Raw genomic sequence first — 19,052 nt, 5'->3', positions numbered from 1 at the left:
GACTTACAGACACTTGAGCCTTATTTGCTGCATGAAATCAATACTGTCATAGTTGAGAGTAGCTTCAGGACTTCTGGTACCTTTCTCATAATGCAGATAAATAATATACTAATCCATCCACCACCAATGGTTTGTTCAGTTTCTACACCAACTTACTTTATTCCTGCTGGAAAAAAAAAATGAACGAACGAACATGTGATCCATTTCCAGCAATTCTCTCATTATCATCAGATATTGGTATGACAACAACTGGCATAAACAAGTTATATTTTTTTTCCCCATCAAAGTTAGGTTGGAGAAAAAAAAATGGAAGGCAATGTGATTTCCCAATTCAGATAGAATGAGGATACTAATTTCTGCAAATAGGCTGAATCGGTTTTGATCATAAACCCTGGCCTGAGCTTGCAATTTACTCTCCTAGCTGAGCTAATTTTAATAAAAAAAAAACACTTTCCAGATCAGGAATACGGTGTCCATGTCAACATACCGTAGGTCAAAAGACCCAATAAAACATGAAAACCTCATGTCGACCATAAGCTTGTGTTGACCTTCTGTCAATGTCGACCTAGGGTATGTCGACCATTCTTAGGTGTCTACCTAGTCAATTTCGACCAATCGTGGTCAAGCCAGTGACTTTGAACCTAGGCATTGTCTACAATCTATACCGCAACCGTGTTTTTTTTTTTTTTTTAGAGCTTGGGGGTTATAAATGATTTGTGCAAAGTTTCCTTCACAGCTAGACAGAATCTTGCAACAAAGCCATCTTTCGCTAGCTTTTGTCCAGGAAGATGCACAGAGTGTACACTTGAATTATTATTGTTGACAACACTAGCCCTTTTATCAAGTCATCTTGCAGAAGTGCTAAACCTGTGACATTTCATAAAATGGAGTTTAGAATTTGTACATGGACAGCATGGATGGTGTAACGTTTAGCATTGCTGACTCACAACACTGATGTCATGGGTTTGATTCCCACCATGGCCCTATATTATCCATGTGCTTGAGTGGGTTTACTCCGGGTACTCCGGTTTCCTCCCACAATCCAAAAATATACTGGTAGGTTAATTGGCTCCCAACCAAGTTAATCCTAGAATGCATGTGTGTGCTTTTACAAGTGGTAGGTAATATGGATTGTAAGCTCCACTGGGGCAGGGACTGATGTGAATGTTCAAATATTTTCTGTAAAGTGCTGTGAAATATGTGTGCGCCACATAAATAACTGGTTATAAATAAATAACATTTACCATATTTGATATTACGCTTATGAGGAGGCTTTGCCTGTATAGAGAGTGGAATTACTTGATCAAAGCATCCTTTTTATTTCAACAATTTCTTCTCAATCTCCATACTAGTAGGTGAAGCTCAGTAGACTTGAACAGAACAATGGCCACTGTAATAATATCCTGGAAAATTCTAAAATGGAAGATAATCCTGATTTTTTGCCCAGTAAGGTAGAATTGTTGCTACCTCCACATGCTTTGATTTTCTACAGACTTCTTGTTATTACAGGGAATAGTTAGGACACGCAGATGTAAACAGGCACCTTAATGAGAAACCATCTAATTCTTTTGTCTCTGGCAGCAGAGGCGGAAATACCATTGGTGCAGCAGGTGCATTGCACCAGGGCCCCTGAAGACTAAGGGGCCCGCTGCTGCCGCCAACTGCTGTGTGGCATATTGTGAACTTCAGTTGGAGAAGAAAAGGAGAGCCCAAAAATGTAGTTTTGCACCTGGGCCAAACACTCATAAGTTCCGACACATAAGTTCTGTCTGGCAGGCACGTTTGGAGAAAAAGCAAAGCAACATTATACCTCAAGTGTGTTACCAACAGATCTATCTCTGGGCAATCAAATTCCTATCAGGGTCTTGAACATTTAACCATTTTCCTGGAGGGACCCAATTTCTGTTGAACAAATATGCTGTAATCTTTTCTTCCACCACGCACAGACGGCTGACAGGAAATTCATGTGGTTTCTGCCCATACCATGATTTTGGTATTGTAAGGGTTAAGTAATCCAACACTTCCTTTTCTAGAAAAGGTTATTGGGAAAGAGGTTGCAACTCAAATAAAAACCTGAATGGCAACCCATGATATTTATGATTCCATTTAAGACTTCTGGATTCAGGAGAAGACATAGCACGTAAACACAAAAAAGTTTATCTCCCCAAGGTGTTCTCCGGCACCCAGAATTTCAAAACCATATAAAAAAAAAGTGGGATAATCCCACTTTTTGTTGTATATAGCACAGAATCAGCCCTGGTAGGTGTGCTGAATTATCTTCTCATGGCAGGAGACAGAGATGAGTGTTCAATCTTAATCCTTCTATCTCCTTGAAGCATTTGACATCATGGACCACATGATTCTAACTGAGCTCCTGAAGAAAAACTGTGGACTGAATGGTACAGTCCTTCATTGGTTCAAAACATTTCTCGCTAACAAGTCACAGAAAGCCTTTGGAACAACAACAGTTCAGTTGATTTTGATATGTGTAAAAGTTCTGTATCTTGACACCTACAGTAGCACCGCAAGCTCAGTATAAATAAACAAAAACAAACAAACAAACAATAGTTAAAGAAAGAAAATAAGAAAAAGCAACAAAGCTGCAGCCCCATTAAATGAAAACTGGATGCCTGTGGCTGGGGGTGGGGTATAGGGGAGAGGGAGAATAGGCTGCTGGGAAAGAAATGTTAGCCATTTTTTGTCCAGACTCCTACTCACTAGCCTACACACAGCACATAGCCTCTGTTCTCTATGGAAGAAAAAAAAGTTTAATTGTCTTGTAATGCAAAAAAAGAAAATAAAAATGTCTCAAAAGTGTATGGAAGGTATAAAAGTCTCAGTCACAAGGCATCAGTGTAGGAGAAAATCTTGCTAAGCATCCTAACAAAATTTCTGCTGATACTTCACCCAATCAAATTCAACTATTTTATTGCAGACTGGACTTTAATCTTACATTCTGCATTTGGCTCAAGAAAATATATTGCGTACAGTAGGTTTCATTGCAGTCCTATCCCTGGGTATACCCAATTAGTATAACAACAAGGGAATAGAGAGAGGTGGTCCTGTATGATTGCTCACAGTTCTCCCTTAGAATATGTGGTGGAACTGGTACCATTATACAAAACAGGATTGTTGCCCCAATTTCATAGACTAGCAATTCCCAAGATCTGCATCTTTGGGCACAAACTTCCTAGATGTGGTAGATGGGGTTCAACTGCCATTCTTAGTAAGCTTCATGTTATACAGATAGGCCGAATGCTGCGACCAATATTGATCGGATGGTGCAACAGGATCACAGATACATTCAGGAGACATCTATCTCCTACAAGATGCCCCTTGCTACATTAATGCAGAGCTACTTCCTTGAGGGTGTACAATACTGACCACATTGGTATCAGCCCCACAGTTCAACAATTGCTTCCTCACCCAAGGACAGGAACAATTATAACTTTTCTGGCCTTCTGAGGCCATGGAATACTATTATTGCAGATGATAATGAGCAAAACAAATACTGTTGGTATACATGATGTGTAATCTGGGCACTGCTGGTATAGAATGGGTAGTTCAAGTATAATTGAGTTGATACTGGTGGATTAGTTATTTGTGTTAAATAAATTGTTTAAGGGAACTATAATCTGGTAATTTTTAGCATCCTTTCAAAAATCTAAATTTTCATTCTCCCCTTCAATTAATTGATTTTCTCAAAGCTTGTCTGTACTTACTTTTGGTCATCAGCGACAACTACTGAACAAATGAGTCATGTTAAGAGAACTAATCGTTTTTTTTTTATTTTTATTTTTTTTGTGAAAGAATAAATTAATTTCTGAGAAGATGCCGATGCATGCTCACCTGCTGACATGTAGACCGCCAAAAACTGCTCCTGGCCAAGAAAAGAAACAATACTCGAGGAAAATGTCCATAGAACATACATATTTGCCGCCATATGGAAAAGAGAAAAGTGGCTAAATGTGGACAGAATCATAGGTAGACAGAGGTACTCTGTAAAGAAAAGAAATTTAAATGAAGCAAGTATACAAATAAACAAAAAAACAGACAATAAGGGGTATGTTCAATGCTGATCAGTCGAGAAGTGCCTATTGCTTGCCATCATAGCCTTAGTATTCAACTGACCCCCTGCACTCACCGTTTCCACCTCACTATTTCTAAAAAGCGAGGTGGAAACGGCATGTGTGGTTGTCAACACGACGAGGCTCACGCTATATGCAGCGGGTTAACTGCATTAACTGCGAACCTCACCATTCAGGGGGAATCCTCACCATTCTCTGATGGAGAGTATTTCCCCGGAACATAGAATAGGGAGAGCGGCCGGCAAGGGGGTTAAATGACGAGGATGGCTTGTTTTTAACAATCCTCACCAAAAACAAGCTATCCTTGCCATAAAAACTCCCTTGCCGGCCGCATTGAATACATGCCTATGAGGTAAATTCAATAAGATGTTTTTTTTTTTTTAATTCTTTTTATTGGATTTTCCTTCAACATAGAATTATGTATAGTGCTTGTCATATGAACATCAGACAGTTATGTCAGTGGGCAACACACCCGTCTAAATGAACCGACATATCAATTGTACTTTCATGAGTACAAGTGCATTGTATTATATGAAAAGGCTACAAAGCAGACTTAAATGCAAAACATAAGATTTTGTAAAATCTTCTTAATTAAACTGAATAACTGAATAACATCCAGAAAGTGTAACATAAAAACACAAAGACAAAACATGTAAGTGTTAGAGGCCACCTAAGCGGCGCTTGCCTGGCGCAGCCGGGTCCTGCAGTGCTGGTCCTGGCCGTTGCTAAGCAGCCAGGATGACGAGTCAATGCCGGTCCCGAACTTCCGGCCTGGTGTCACGGCAACAGTTGCTAGATGCTCAGCGCGTCTCTCCCTGCCAGCAGCACCTCTTCCCCAGTGGTTGCCTTGGCGACGGGGAAGCCAGGCAGCAGCAGGGAGGTAATTAGCAAGTACACCTGTGGCAGCATGCAGCTGCTCTCTGTTACTAATGGACACACAGGAAGCAGCCTTTATAAGGGATTCATTTGGGCTGCTCCAATGCCGGTTATAGAAGTGTTTGGAGACTGCTCTGATCTTGTGGTTATATCCGGTCCTGCTGGTTAACCTCTTGATACCTGAATCCCGGGAAGCTACCTCTGGCTACCTCCATGCTGCTCATTCCCTTCTCCCTTGCAAGCAAGCATCATCTAGCTTTTATTATATGGTTAATTGGCAGGGAGTTTAGCAGACATTCATAGTTAGCTGTGTGAGGTCAGCTTCTCAGTTTGGGCCTGTGCTTAGGCCATGGCTTTAGGCCACACAGTCCAGTGCATGTATATAGTTATTACTGATTGTCCGTGTCTCTATAGTCTGTTTGCATTTATTCTTGTTATCAGTCATTGCACCTTCCTTGTCTAAGTATTGCTCACTTTGTCATTGTGCAGTGCTCTGTCTCAGTTAGCCTGAGTTTATGTATCACAGTCCTTGCTTCTTGTACCCCTTCTTGTATCTAAGTCCATTCGTTTAGTTTAAAGTTAATTTCTGTAGGCAGTGTAGTTCCATGCTTGCAGCTCCCTACCGATAGCTGCCCGGGGGCCCTTGCGGTTAAGTCTACACTGCCACTTGCCGACGTAAGACCAGGTGGCATACAAGTACCGGTAGACGTATACAGTCTTATGGGGAAAGGGCTGTTATTGGCATGAGGGCTCGCTTGTGTGCTCTGTGGACCTAGGTGTCCTGGGTGGCTACCCAGAAGACATCCAGAGGCCCCTCGGCTGAAGACCTGCAGTCCAGTATCCAAAGTGGTCCTGCCCTTTCATCTGTTCCTTCACCCTCCAGGCGTTCCCCAGGAAAACCCTGCTAGGGTTCACCAACACTCCCTGGTGAGTGTACCAGTAAGAGAAAAAGAGAAGGAAAAGGGGGAGAGATGAGGTACTAACCAGTGAAGCCCAGATAACCAGCATATTAGTTGTCTACACAATATTTCTACACATAGCAATAGGTCAACTTGTAGCTGAAATGATCAACGTTTCAGATAACAGTTGTTTCATAAGGAACCATTCGGTGTGTTGAAATATCTTAAAAATATGAGTCTGAACATCAGGGTTAAGGTTGTCAATGTACATTCCCCATTTTTTTATAAAATGAGATAACCCCATTTTTCTGAGTTAGCGGAATCGGAAGCTGTTTTCAGTATAGTATTTGCAATAATTCACTCTGGACTTCCTCTATAGACGGCACCGAGGAAGATAACCAGTGTGATAAAATTAACTTTTTTTGCGACTGTTATTATGATTGTTGGTACAGGTATAAGCATAGTTTTCCCAGTTCACATTCATTAAAGTTAACCAATAGACAAGCCATATAGTTCAGGGAAACCTGTATGTGGAGAGAGCGATTAATATATGTTCCAAAAATGTTTGATGAAACCACATTCCCAAAAACAGTGAAAATATGAGGCCGAAGATATATGACACTTGGGGCATTGTCCAGAGTTGTTGGTGGAGAAATGTACATATCCTGCTGGGAATATATAGGCCATCTGGATAGAGCACAAATGTACTTCTTGTAGATACGCAGAACTGAGAATTTTCATGGTAAAACGTGAGCTTAATATTTTGCATGAAGGGAGTAGCGGAAAATTAGTCTGTTATATAGGCTATCCCATCTTGAATCCACTGTTATATTGGTCAGGATTGTATACAAAAATGTTATGTGGTATGGTTGCTTTGTGCAGGAAACCAATAGTTTGTGTAGTGATTTCAAGGGGTTGGGGGTTGTTTTGCATAGTATGCATCTCAGTAAGGGAAAGGAGATAATGGCGAAGTTGGAGGTACATGTAGAAATGCTTGGACTGTAGCCCATAGTCATCCTTTAATTTATTAAAGGAGAGGATCGTGCCGCCTGGGTCAAATACCTTTGAGGAGGCAGTTATGCCCTTGTCATGCCAAAGCTTAGTGAGAGACGAGGGAAAAGCCGGGCTCCCCCAAATTGGTATAAATTTGGAAGCTAAGGGGTTGCTGCGTAATGATTTGTTGACAAAAATCCATGAGAAGTATATATCATGGAATAGAGGGTTGTTTCGAATTTTAGGGGGTATGTCTGACGCTTTAGAGTGGAGGAGAGCACCTGGAGAGAAGGGGGCAGTAGTGCTTCGTCAAGTTTTATATCAGTGAAGAAACTAGTGCCGAGCAGCCAGTCAGCAATACATCTAAATTGTACCGCATGGTTATAAAATGAGAAGTCAGAGAGGCCGAGTAACAGGGTCGGAAATATCGGTCCCCCTTTCTGGGGACCGATAATTTTTTAAAAGCTAGTTTCGGTCTTTTTCCCCACCAGAGAAAGTTGGAGATCAATTTGTTCAGCTTCTTTACGTCCACTTTGATCAGACTAAGGGGCAGTTTTTGCATTAAGTAAAAGATTTTGGGGAAAACTATGGAGGGGAGGGACCAAATTATTATAGTTCGTATTAGCAAATGGCATACATCAAAGATTTTTGTTCAAACATCAGTAGTGCATGTTTCAAATAATTTATAAATATCATTCTTTAGAGACGGGGTTCGACTTTCAATGAATGGACCCCAAACCGCATAAAAGCGAGTGGAGTATTGGTGTGGCGGAGGACATCATAGCGATCAAAATACATATATTTTAAAAGTAAAGTCTCCACCTCCAAGATAGTGGGTATATGAGCTGTGATCCAGGCATTAAGAATTATCTTTTTAGCTACCGTGACCACTGGGGTCAGGATGGGAATCAAGTGCCGTTGGGGTGGGGTGAGGGACCACTCATCGAAATTTGCGAAAAGAAGAGGGATCGGATGCAAATGGAACTGTAGGTGGAAGTTACGGTTGAGAAAAAAGATAAGTTTAAACCAGAATTTCTTGATATACAGTATCTACAGCTCCAAAAGTTATGTAGGTAAGTTGCTGTTTGGTGTTTACACTTAGGGCACATTCCCATTTCTTCCAGTACATAATGGCTCCTTTGTTGCTGAGTAATGCAAGCCCTATGGAGCGTTTTAATATGTACCTCTTGCAGAATTGAGGCTTTCAGTATACGTACAGTATTATGATAATATTTATACAAGAGGGTATCATCCCCCACTGAAGGGATATCTTGCACCCATTTATGTGAAATCTTCTCCCATATGGCCCGACCGGCTTTTCAGACAGGGAGTTTTATAGGATTTTGGTTTTGTATTTGCCATTCTGAAATTTTGAAACCATGCTATATAATAGCTGATCTGCCTGGTCAGGGGAGCATAGTGCGGGAAGAGACTTGGCATAGTACGTTAGCTGGAAAAGAGCAAAGGAGCTGTCAATAGGGAGACCAAACTTATCCTGGATTGCAGAGGTTGCCAATAACCACCCCCAGGGTCAAATACCTGGGAAATGGCCTTGAGGCCCTTATATCGAAAACAGTGGAAAATGGAGCTGTCAATTCCTGGTGAGAACATCGGGTTTCCCCAAATGGGAAGCCAAGGTGATGTGCGAGGGTCGTGGCCCAGAGCAGTAAAGACCAACTACCAAGCTGTATGAATGTCTTTGAAAAGAAAGTTGTTGTAGATGTGTGTGGGAATATGGGTTTTAGGGGTGTGCAAAAGTGCACCTGGGGAGTATGGAGTAAACATTGCACTATCCACGTGGAAATCGGAGTAGTCACTTTTCTCCAGTAGCCATCCCAATGCGAATCTGCATAGGAGTGTTTTGGAATATTGTTTTAAATTTGGGATATTCAGACCTCCCATGGGTTTGGGAAAATATAATTTGTGCAGTGCTATTTTGTTTTTTTTTTGCCATTCCAGAGAAAGCGAGTTAGTAAAGAGTTTATCTTGAGAATGTCCCTTTTCTTCAATGGAGCATTTGCATGATGTAAATCAGCTTTGGTAGTATCATAGATTTTATGACTTCTGTTCTGCCTAACATTGATAATGGCAGATCTTTCCACGTAGTTAGTGATTTTGTTATGGATTGAATAATGGGATCATAGTTGAAAGGGTAAATTTGGCGTGGTGTCACAGCAATGTAAATCCCGAAGTATTTTAACTGTGGTTTCTGGATTTTTATGTTACATAGATTTACGTCGTCTGGGAAGGAAGGAGGCGTGCCTCTCAAGGTCATTAATTCTGATTTGTGAATATTTATTTTGTAACCAGAAAAGGAACCAAACTGTTGAATAATGTGGTAAGCATTGGATAAGGAGTGTTGTGGGGCTGTAAGTAATAATAACATATCGTCCGCAAACAGAGATACCCGCAGGTCAATAGATCCGATTTGAATTCCCTGGAATGTCGGCGACTGTCTGAGGGCAATCGCCACCGGCTCCAATGGCAGAGCAAATAGGAGGGGGGACAGGGGGCATCCCTGGCGAGTGCCTCTTAAAATTGGAAATGGATCTGAAAGAATACCATTGTAGAAAATCCTGGAAGCAGAGTTGTTATATAATGTATTTAGAGAGATTCATTTTTCTGGCAATGAGAATTTGCGTAGGGTGGTATAGAGGTGGTCCCAGTGGTTTTGGCCAACTGTTACCACTGACAAGGATCTGTCCAGTTTAACAAATGCCCAACTTATGCCTGCATATACTAGAAACAAGAACCTCAAAGATATTTTGGTAAAGTTAGATGTTAGATGTTACAGAAATAACTAAAAAAGTGACACCAGCCCACTTCATGACCAGACAACCAGGTTGTTACAAGTGTGTGGGGTGTACTACATGTAGTTCGATGATTACAGGTAGTTACATCACACACCCATACACAGGTAAAAAATTGAAAATTCATCATCCTGTCACTTGCACTAGTAAATTCGTTGTATATGTTCTGTCTTGCCCATGTGGCTTATACTATCAGAGCTGCCATCCGCACAGGTTCCAGTGAACAGCCAATGGCACGGCACTGTGCGCTGAAAGGCCACAGTGTCGCGAGCATTAGGTCCAAAATCATAGACCATGTGCCCCCTTCCATCAGAGGTGGCAATCGTGGTAAACGTCTGCTACAAATGGAGTGCAGATGGATCTTTAAATTAGAGACCCTTGCACCAAAAGGGTTAAATGAACAACTTGGACTGCACTGTTTCCTGTGAGATTTAATCAGTATATATTCATTGTGCAATGCTTTGTTTTTCAGCTTGCATGGATGCATTAATTCAATGTATGAAAATATTGTATATAAAAACATCGCGTAAGAATTTGTTTACTATAGTAGAATTTGAATGCATTGATTACCCGACATAGGGTGAATAGATAAATTGTATCTTAAATATATTAATGTATTGCGATGATTGTTCCAGAGTTTTGCTATGTTTTTAATGATGTTTGTATTGTATTGTTTCTTTGTATCATCTCTATTATGACACTGCACTTGGCACTTTAAATTACGTATCTACCTCCAATAGCGCACACAGGGGGGGGGGGTTCTGAGTTGCTGCTGCTGCCAGGCGGGGAGAGGACAGTCTGGTGTCCCCCTGCAGTCCTCCTGTTATGTCACCTATGGTAGGAGAGCACAGTACTCCTTCCCCCTCACTTCCCTGTGACTGGGCCGCCCACCAATCAAAGCTCGCTGGCCGGCTCCTGATTGGCTGCTGGCCCACGAGCTCTGATTGGCAGATGGCCCAGTCGCAAGAATGCACAATAAGGGGTAGGAGAGATGCGCGATGTGCGCTCTCCTCCCCTCAGAAGGAGAAGGGATTCAGGGAACTTGCAGCAGGGGGGACTGGGACAGACGGTGGATGGCGGGCAGCAGTGGGAGCAGGAGCCGCACTTTACAAGGGGGAGAGCCGCATGAGGCTCAAGAGCCACAGGTTGGCCACCACTGTTCTAGACCATCATAGGGAATATGCTATCTAAATTCTGAGCAATATAGGAATAAGCGGGAGTCCATCAATTAATTATATACTTCATTCAGTACTTGTTTCCTAGCACGGCGCCACCGATTTTAATTGTATGCAATCGGGTTGCAAAAATCGAGTCAATCGCATCGCATGCAACCAAACTGCATGCGATGCAATTGACCCGACCGACCAGATTGACCCATTTTTCATTGTATGCCCCCCCATTGTTAACGCCACGATCAACGTGAACCCGAAGCGTGGCGAGCGGCTGCGAGCCCGCGAGGGGCAGCAGTACGCGTCCTCCGACCTTTTCATACCCCCACTATCCACGGCGGCGTGGAGTTGATATTATATAGTGTGGCGAGCGCATCGAGCCACCGAGCCTGAAGTGTGGCAAGCCCCGCGATGCCCCGGGGATGCGCATTACTTCAGACGTATTACGCGTGCACTTGCCACGCTTCGGGCTCAGTGGCTCGCTGCGCTCGCCACACTATCCGATGTGGATAGTGGGGGGGTGAAAAGGTTGGAAAACGCGTACCGCTGCGCTCGCCACGCTTCGGGTTGGCGTTCATCATGGGGTGGCGTTAACAATGGGGGGGGGAGGGGGCATTTGGCATAGAAATTACCCATCAGGGTGGGTATATTATAATGGCATACAATGGACCCGATTTTACATAGGAATTTATGGACCTGATTTTACATTTGTCGGGAAACCTCAAAAAAAGCCAGAAAATCTGGTCCGTTGTGTCCCATCGCATACCTTAAGTTAAGGTATGCGTTGGGACCCGATGGGCGCCATGCTAGGAAACAAGTACCCTTCATTCTTTATTATCCATCAAAGAGCACAATTTTTATTATTCCGTTTTATTGTGTTCTCGTATTTAAACGGTTTGTGGAATTATTAATTTAATGATAAGTAAATATATTAATGTTATTATTCCCATTAATCCAAACTTTTCAGTGCTCCACCTTGTTTATCGACAAAACATGCCTAGATTTACAATCTTTTGAGCAGAGTTCAAGTTTTCCTTAGACACACAAAACACCACAAAAAAACTCTATAGCTCTAAAGACTGTAAATTTGTTAAAATTGTTTAAAGAAGATGTAAATTCATCTTGGAAGTAAACCAACTTTAACTAATTTTGGATCTCAGCTTGACAAATGACCCAATACACATAGCAAAAGCACTTCAGAATTTCTAAAAGTTGACACACAAGCACAAAAATAATTATCATAGCCACATACATTATACCAGGGGACCATCAATAGTTGTCGACCTAAGTACTGTCAACCTATCTACATGATACCACTGTGACATAATAAAAATACCTTATTTATTTATAACAAAATGATGCTTACGAGATGCAGGATTTGATGTGAAATATCGGATCATTGTGCGCTGCATAGCAGGGACTCTCCAGAGACAGAACACTAGTACGTTAGCTGCAATTAGGCCTGTGTAAAGATAAAGAAGATACAGCAAACACAAAAAGTAAAAAAAAAAGTCTTATACATTTGTCACAGGAGCTTGGTCTAGAAGAACAATTACCTGAAACAGTTCTCTGGCCATCGCTAAGCCCGTTCCACCACTCGTTCACCTACAGAGACATATGCATAGTCCATTATATCTGGTTCTGTTAGAAGATTCTTGCATCACAAAGCCTGGGAAATATTTACACAGATGGCTTTGTACTGCAGCGAGTTCAACAGACACAGGTAAGGCTTCCCAGCGTGTGCAGTCTCTCACACTGCACACTCAGCCAGTGCCAGTGCCAGCCAGTGCCAGTCACTGTCCGCCTGATAGCAGATGCCGTCACCAAGTCCTCTGTACTTGCTACGCCTGACCGGTTTCGTCACAATGTAGGACTTAGTCACCTCCTGACTGGCGGCGGAGCTGAGTGTGCAGTGTGAGAGACTGCACACGCTGGGAAGCCTTACCTGTGTCTGTTGGACTCGCTGCAGTACAAAGCCATCTTTGTCCTACCTGATGCCAATAAGCCGAGAAATTTTAACCCCCATGTATGTGAGCATTTATAACAGTAAAGAATTGTTGTACATCGTTTGTTGATGGTGCGCTTTCTCTTTTTTTCTTCTAAATATATATATATTATATATATATATATTACACTAAACATTGGCATTCACCTTCCCTAGTTTTGGGGTGCCCTATGGCTTGTGGTCACATTGTTTGAAATTGCAGGGGCTCTGCACTTACTAAATTAACTAGTATTAATAAATAGTGCAGATTTAGTTTATGTATTGGTTAATGCATTTAAGCCTGCAGCCCCCTTCACAGGACCCCACTTTTCTGCAGGTCCTAAAACTAGTGCTCAAAATTATTACAATAAACATAGCTATCACATTAATGTTTGATTTCAGACTTGCTATCTGGTGTCAGCAGACTATGCTTTTAAAGGTGAGGCAATTGCCAGAAGTATATATATAGACTGTGGCGGGTGTGGACGTAGCACTCCAGACATTGTAGTAATCCAAAAAAGTTTATTTGCAGACAAGCAACGTTTCAATGCATGTGCATTTTCGTCAGGCTCCTGACGAAATGCACAAATAAACTTTTTTGGATTACTACAATGTCTGGAGTGCTACGTCCACACCCGCCACAGTCTACATAACCTTTGACGGGGCACCCGACCAGCTACAGCAACAGGGCAGTGTGCTTGGCCACACCAAACAAGTATATATATATATATATATATATATATATATATATATATATATATATATATATATATATATAGCAGCGGGGAACCTGCTCTCGGTTATAATTTTGTATAAGGCTCCGATGCCTCTCTTGGACGGTTGGTCCCAATATAGTATTGAGGAAAGATGGCACTCATCAGACTTCCAGAAAGGTAAAACAGCAAGTTTTTATTCCGACATGTTTCGGCAAGACGCCGTCATCTGCGAACAATTGGAACACACTGGGGGAAATTTACTAAAGGAAATTTGTAAAAAAATCGGTGTATTTGTATCCAGAAATACACTTATTTTTTACATTTAATATCCCGAAAATATGTCAATTCGTATTCGTATTGATGTGCTATCAATACGAATTGCCGTATTTTCGGGACAGTAAATCTCAAAAATAACGGTATTTCTGGATACAAATACACCTATTTTTTACAAGTTTCCTTTAGTAAATTTCCCCCTATGCGGGAAATTTACAAAAAAAAATTTGGGTACTTGTTTCCTAGCACGGCCACAACGATCTTGATCTGGGGCATCGCAGGTAAAAAGAATTGCGTCGGTCGCATCGCATGCGGGCTAAAAAAATCGCATACGATGCGACCGACGCGATGCCCGCGATTTCCCATAGGGAACAATGTAAAATGCCTCAATTTAACCAAATCAACATAGAGAACAATGTCAAATGGGCCAGAGACCCCAAAAAACCCCCCTGACCAGTGAAATGCCCCCCCAAAAATAGTTAACGCCACCCCACGATCAACGTGAGCCCGAAGCATGGCGAGCGCAGCGAGCCCGCGAGGGGCGGCGGTATGCGTCCTCCGACCTTTTCATACCCCCACTATCCACATTGGCGTGGAGTTGAGAATAGATAGTGTGGCGAGCGCAGTGAGCCACCGAGCCTGAAGCGTGGCGAGCGCACGCGGATACTTTCACCGGTAAACGCGTTCCTTCGCGGGCTTCACAGGTATCCGCGTCCGCTCGCCACACTTCGGGCTCGGTGTCTCGCTGCGCTCGCCACACTATCTATTCTCAACTCCACGCCGACGTGGATAGTGGGGGTATGATAAGGTCGGAGGATGCATACCGCTGCGCTCGCCACGCTTCGGGTTCAACTTGATCGTGGGGTGGTGTTAACTATTTTTGGGGGGCCATTTCACTGGTCAGGGGGGTTTTTGGGGGTCTCTGGCCCATTTAACATTGTTCCCTATGTTGATTTGGTTAAATTGAGGCATTTTACATTGTTCCCTATGGGAAATCGCGGGCATCGCGTCGGTACCATCTTATGCTTTTTTTGGCCGCATAACCAACGCGATTTTGACTTTTTCAATGCATTTCAATGGGAAATCGCGGGCATCGCGTCGGTCGCATCGTAGACCATTAAAAATTACCCGCGATGCCCGAGATTGTGGCCGTGCTAGGAAACAAGTAACGAAATTTGTAAAAAAATAGGTGTATTTGTATCCAGAAATACACTTATTTTTGACATTTACTATCCCGAAAATACGGCAATTCGTATTCATATTGATAGCACATCAATACGAATTGCTGTATTTTCGCGATAGTAAATGTCAAAAATAAGTGTATTTCTGGATACAAATACACCTATTTTTTTACAAATTTCCTTTAGTAAATTTCCCCCTTACTATCCCGAAAATACGGCAATTCGTAGTCGTATTGATGTGCTATCAATACGACTACGAATTGCCGTATTTTCGGGATAGTAAATGTCAAAAATAAGTGTATTTCTGAATACAAATACACCTATTTTTTACAAATTTCCTTTAGTAAATTTCCCCCACTGAGTTGCACAAATTTATTCACATACAAAGACACCTTCACCAATCAGAGATTGGAAGAGCCTCCCCACGTCTCTCACCGCCCACCTGTGGATTAGTAGTAATCAGCACGTTCACAGGTGTCAGCCGTGAAGCAGCCCATGGGCTCAAACCAATATCTGTTACAAACAAAACAAATATGACCATTTAAAATAAAACAGTTGCATTGGATGATCTCAACTAATGACACAATAATGATTTATTAAAGATACAGCATACGGTCATATATCATTTGTCTAATTTATTATATCAAAAAACATTTACTTTATAATCACATCATGCCTGTTATCATAGTTCCGTTAGAGTAGAAATAAAGGCTATAGGGTGCGTGGCCTAGCAGCTATCTCGGACGGCCGCACGGTTTCCTGCTCCGGCCATCACTGCGGTTTTTGTTCTCTTGGGAGCCCATCCTGCGCCACCACAGTTGGGACTCCCCAGCTGTCCCCCGGATCCCGCTGTCTGCGGCCGCGGAGTCTAGCGGCTTCTGCGGCCGTTCTAATTGCTTCTGCGGCCTAGGCCCGTCCCCAAGCCGGGGCCTAAAGTTATCAGCGCTCCCCTGGGGCCTAAAGTTATCAGCGCTCCCCCGGCGCCAATCTCTGTGCAGCCGGAGCCCTCCGGTCCGGCGATCTTCCATACGGAGACCCCCCTGCCCAGCGGGGGCTCTGTTCCACCCGGGGGACCTCTCCTAACCTCCAGAGGCCACCCAGCGCTGCATCAACGTGGAGGCCTGGCTCTGCTGGGAGCAGTGGTGCGCCGGCGTCATGGGTCTACCTGCTGCCTCCCTTGGACCTGACATCCCCGTGGTGAGTCACATACCCCTGTGTTATGACCTGCTAGTTCCCTTGCATGGAGGAGTGAAGCACTTCTGGGACCTGTAGTGCGCACCTTGGGGTTAGATGCCCTGGGCGCGCTGTTGCGCCCCCCTGTGCCAGTAATAAGAGGCTTGCCCCAACTGGGGACCTTGGTGGAGCCCAAGACCTTGTAGTGCACAGGAGTTGGTGGTGCAAGTTGGCATTGGTAACCCCCCCCCCCCAGGGCTGTTAATATTCACCGGCCTGCCCAGGTGCTACTGACCCCTCCTCCATACTGCCCTCTACCATTCCTGCACCTTGCTATAATTATCTGAAGACCAATATACGTTTGGTCATCCACCAGTGTACAGGTATATCCTCTACATTACTGATTCCACCGGCCCCCCCGGACGCGGAAATTGGAGATTTCACTCGTACTTATTTCTACTCAAACCTCACTGATGTAATCGACGAGATGTAATCTTCAAACTACGCTTTCACCCGCCATGACTTTATTGCTTACTTAACTAATCAGCGTAAACTCTCAAGCTACTATCTAGCCCTTCCCCCGACTTGACCGCTGGGACCCGTCAAGGTATCCTCCCTCCAAAAGTATCCTTTCCTGCTAGGAATCCCACATCCGATTCCGCTAAAGCAGCCGGTAAATCCCCGCTGCAAACCCCCTTGGCGCCCTCCTCCCAATCTTCCCTCCTCCCATTGGAGCTTAACCCTGACTCCGATGCCTCCCTTACAGTGAAGACACTCTATCAAGCTCTATACGCGTTGAAGACCGAGCTGTCACAAGATCTCTCAGCCGCTCTCTGCGAAATCAAGACCGATGTCAGAGCTATCACAGAGCGCACCGACCACTTGGAAAAGAAACTAGAAGAGCTAGTTTCCACTCAAAATGACATTACAGCCCATGACCAACAACAAAGCGATCTGGAGGCCTTTAAAGATAAAATTGCAGATCTGGAGGATCGCTCCAGATGGAATATCATCAAAATCCGCGGGATTCCTGATTCAGTGTCAAATCCTGAACTTGAGGACTATGCCCTTTCTCTTTTCAGCAAGCTCCTACCTGATTTGGACCGCAAAGAGATGATGATCGATAGAATCCACCGACTGCCTCGACATTGCTCCATCCCCTCTTCGCTCCCCAGAGACACCCTTCTCAGAGTCCACTTCTTCGAAATGAAATAAACTATCCTGAAGGCAGCGAGAGAAGTTGCCGGCTCAGACACCCTCGGCTGTCTCCAGCTCTTCCCGGACTTTTCTGCTCTGACCCTAGCCAAACAAAGAGCCCTAATGTCACACGTAGCCGCGACGGAGCGCGGCGGGTACAGTACTCACCCGTCCGCGCCCGCCGCCGGCTAGCGTGTGCAGGCTCCGGTCTGCGGTGTGCGGGTAGCGGCAGCTCTGGGTAGGGATGGCAGCAGTAGTGGTGCCGGGAGGCCGGCGTCGCCATCTTGGTTGAGGGCAGGAGACAGATTGGCCCAGAGTGGAGGTTCCCTCCTCATCCTGTGCTGACAGCCAATGGCAGCCATCCCCTGGGGATATAGGGGATCTGCCTAGGCTGTTCAGTGTCAGTGCAATGAGTCTTTGGAGTCATTCACAACTCCTAGCTGATTCCCGGATCCTGGCTCTTTCTCTCCTGACTCTGGTGCCTTGCTCCCTGCATCTTGCTACAAGGAAGTTTTCTCCTGACACCAATGCTGCAAGTCCTACCCAGTGCTTGTTCCTGCTTGTGTCCCAGAATTACCCTGCACAGCTTCCCGCTGTCCTCCTTCATACAACTCATTCATTCCATCATCTTTCAGTCATCCGGATCCATTTCTTCTGTCATCAAATCAACCTCCTTCCGGATCCTCATCTATGTACTCTGGCTCACCAAGTATACGTTTCCAGATTTCCCTGCCCGTTATTAGTATTGTGCTGGACTCTATTTAATTTATTCCAACTGTCACTTAAAGAAGTATTTGAGTGAAGTTTATCATTTATGAAATCCGTTATTAAACCTGCACGTTTCAATCCTACTCCTCCTGGTCCGTCTCCGGTTCCTGTGCACCACACGACTCCATCCAGCCCTTTAGCCGTGACAGTTTGCACTGACCCGATGGAATCGGGTGAAGCACAGGCCTCCATGACGGATGTTCTTCAAGGCATCATGGCTCGATTGGAACAAGTAGAGACTACCCAGCGTCAAGTGGCTCAATTTCTCCAGACCTTGTCATCACCTCAGGCGGCCCCCTCAGTTTCAGCAGCACCAACCTCCGGAGCTTCGGCCCCTGCTGCTCCCCCTGGGCCAGCTGCTCCTCACCAGCTACACCTGTCAACCCCCAGTAAATATGACGGGTCCCCGAGGGGGTGTCGAGGATTCCTGAATCAATGTGACGTCCATTTTACCCTCCAGCCTTCCAATTTCCCCTCTCCCAAGACTCGGGTGGCTTACATCGTGTCCCTACTGGCGGGTCCAGCCCTGGAGTGGGTGTCCCCCCTTTGGGAGCGTGCGGATCCCATCCTTAATAACTATGAAGAATTTGTGGCCTCCTTCCGTCGCATCTTCGACGAGCCTGGCAGAGTGTCCTCCGCAGCCACGGAGATCCTAAGGATTCGTCAGGGCAGTCGCCCAGTGGGACAATATGTCGTACAATTTCAAACCCTGGCTTCCGAACTCAGATGGAACGAAGAGGCTCTCGTTTCTGCCTTCTGGAACGGCCTAGCCGGGCGCATCAAGGACGAGTTAGCAACTCGCGATTCTCCTTCCACCCTGGCTGAACTCATTTCATTATGTAACAAAGTCGATCTGCGACTCCAAGAACGCCAACTTGAGAGGAATCGCTCTGATCGCCTTCGCCCTCGATTTCCTTCCAATGTC

General features: G+C 44.3%; 1 protein-coding gene across 7 annotated transcripts in view; it reads right to left on the bottom strand.

Moving 5' to 3' along the window:
• Positions 1–19,052, bottom strand: part of PARL (presenilin associated rhomboid like) — a 132,746-nt gene that overhangs the window by 43,835 nt on the left and 69,859 nt on the right. For all 7 annotated transcript variants that reach the window (XM_083173140.1, XM_083173143.1, XM_083173145.1 and 4 more), the window contains 3 exons: positions 12,392–12,440; positions 12,202–12,297; positions 3,850–3,999 (listed from right to left, as the gene is read on the bottom strand). In XM_083173140.1, the coding sequence (XP_083029266.1) occupies positions 3,850–3,999; positions 12,202–12,297; positions 12,392–12,440 (295 nt within the window). The remainder of the gene's footprint in view (positions 1–3,849; positions 4,000–12,201; positions 12,298–12,391; positions 12,441–19,052) is intronic.

Source organism: Crinia signifera, chromosome 2 (genome assembly GCF_055691185.1).
Source record: "Crinia signifera chromosome 2, ASM5569118v1, whole genome shotgun sequence".
Taxonomy (NCBI): Eukaryota; Metazoa; Chordata; class Amphibia; order Anura; family Myobatrachidae; genus Crinia; species Crinia signifera.
The sequence above is the reverse complement of the archived record's forward strand: the minus strand, read 5'-3'. Positions and strand labels throughout refer to the sequence as shown.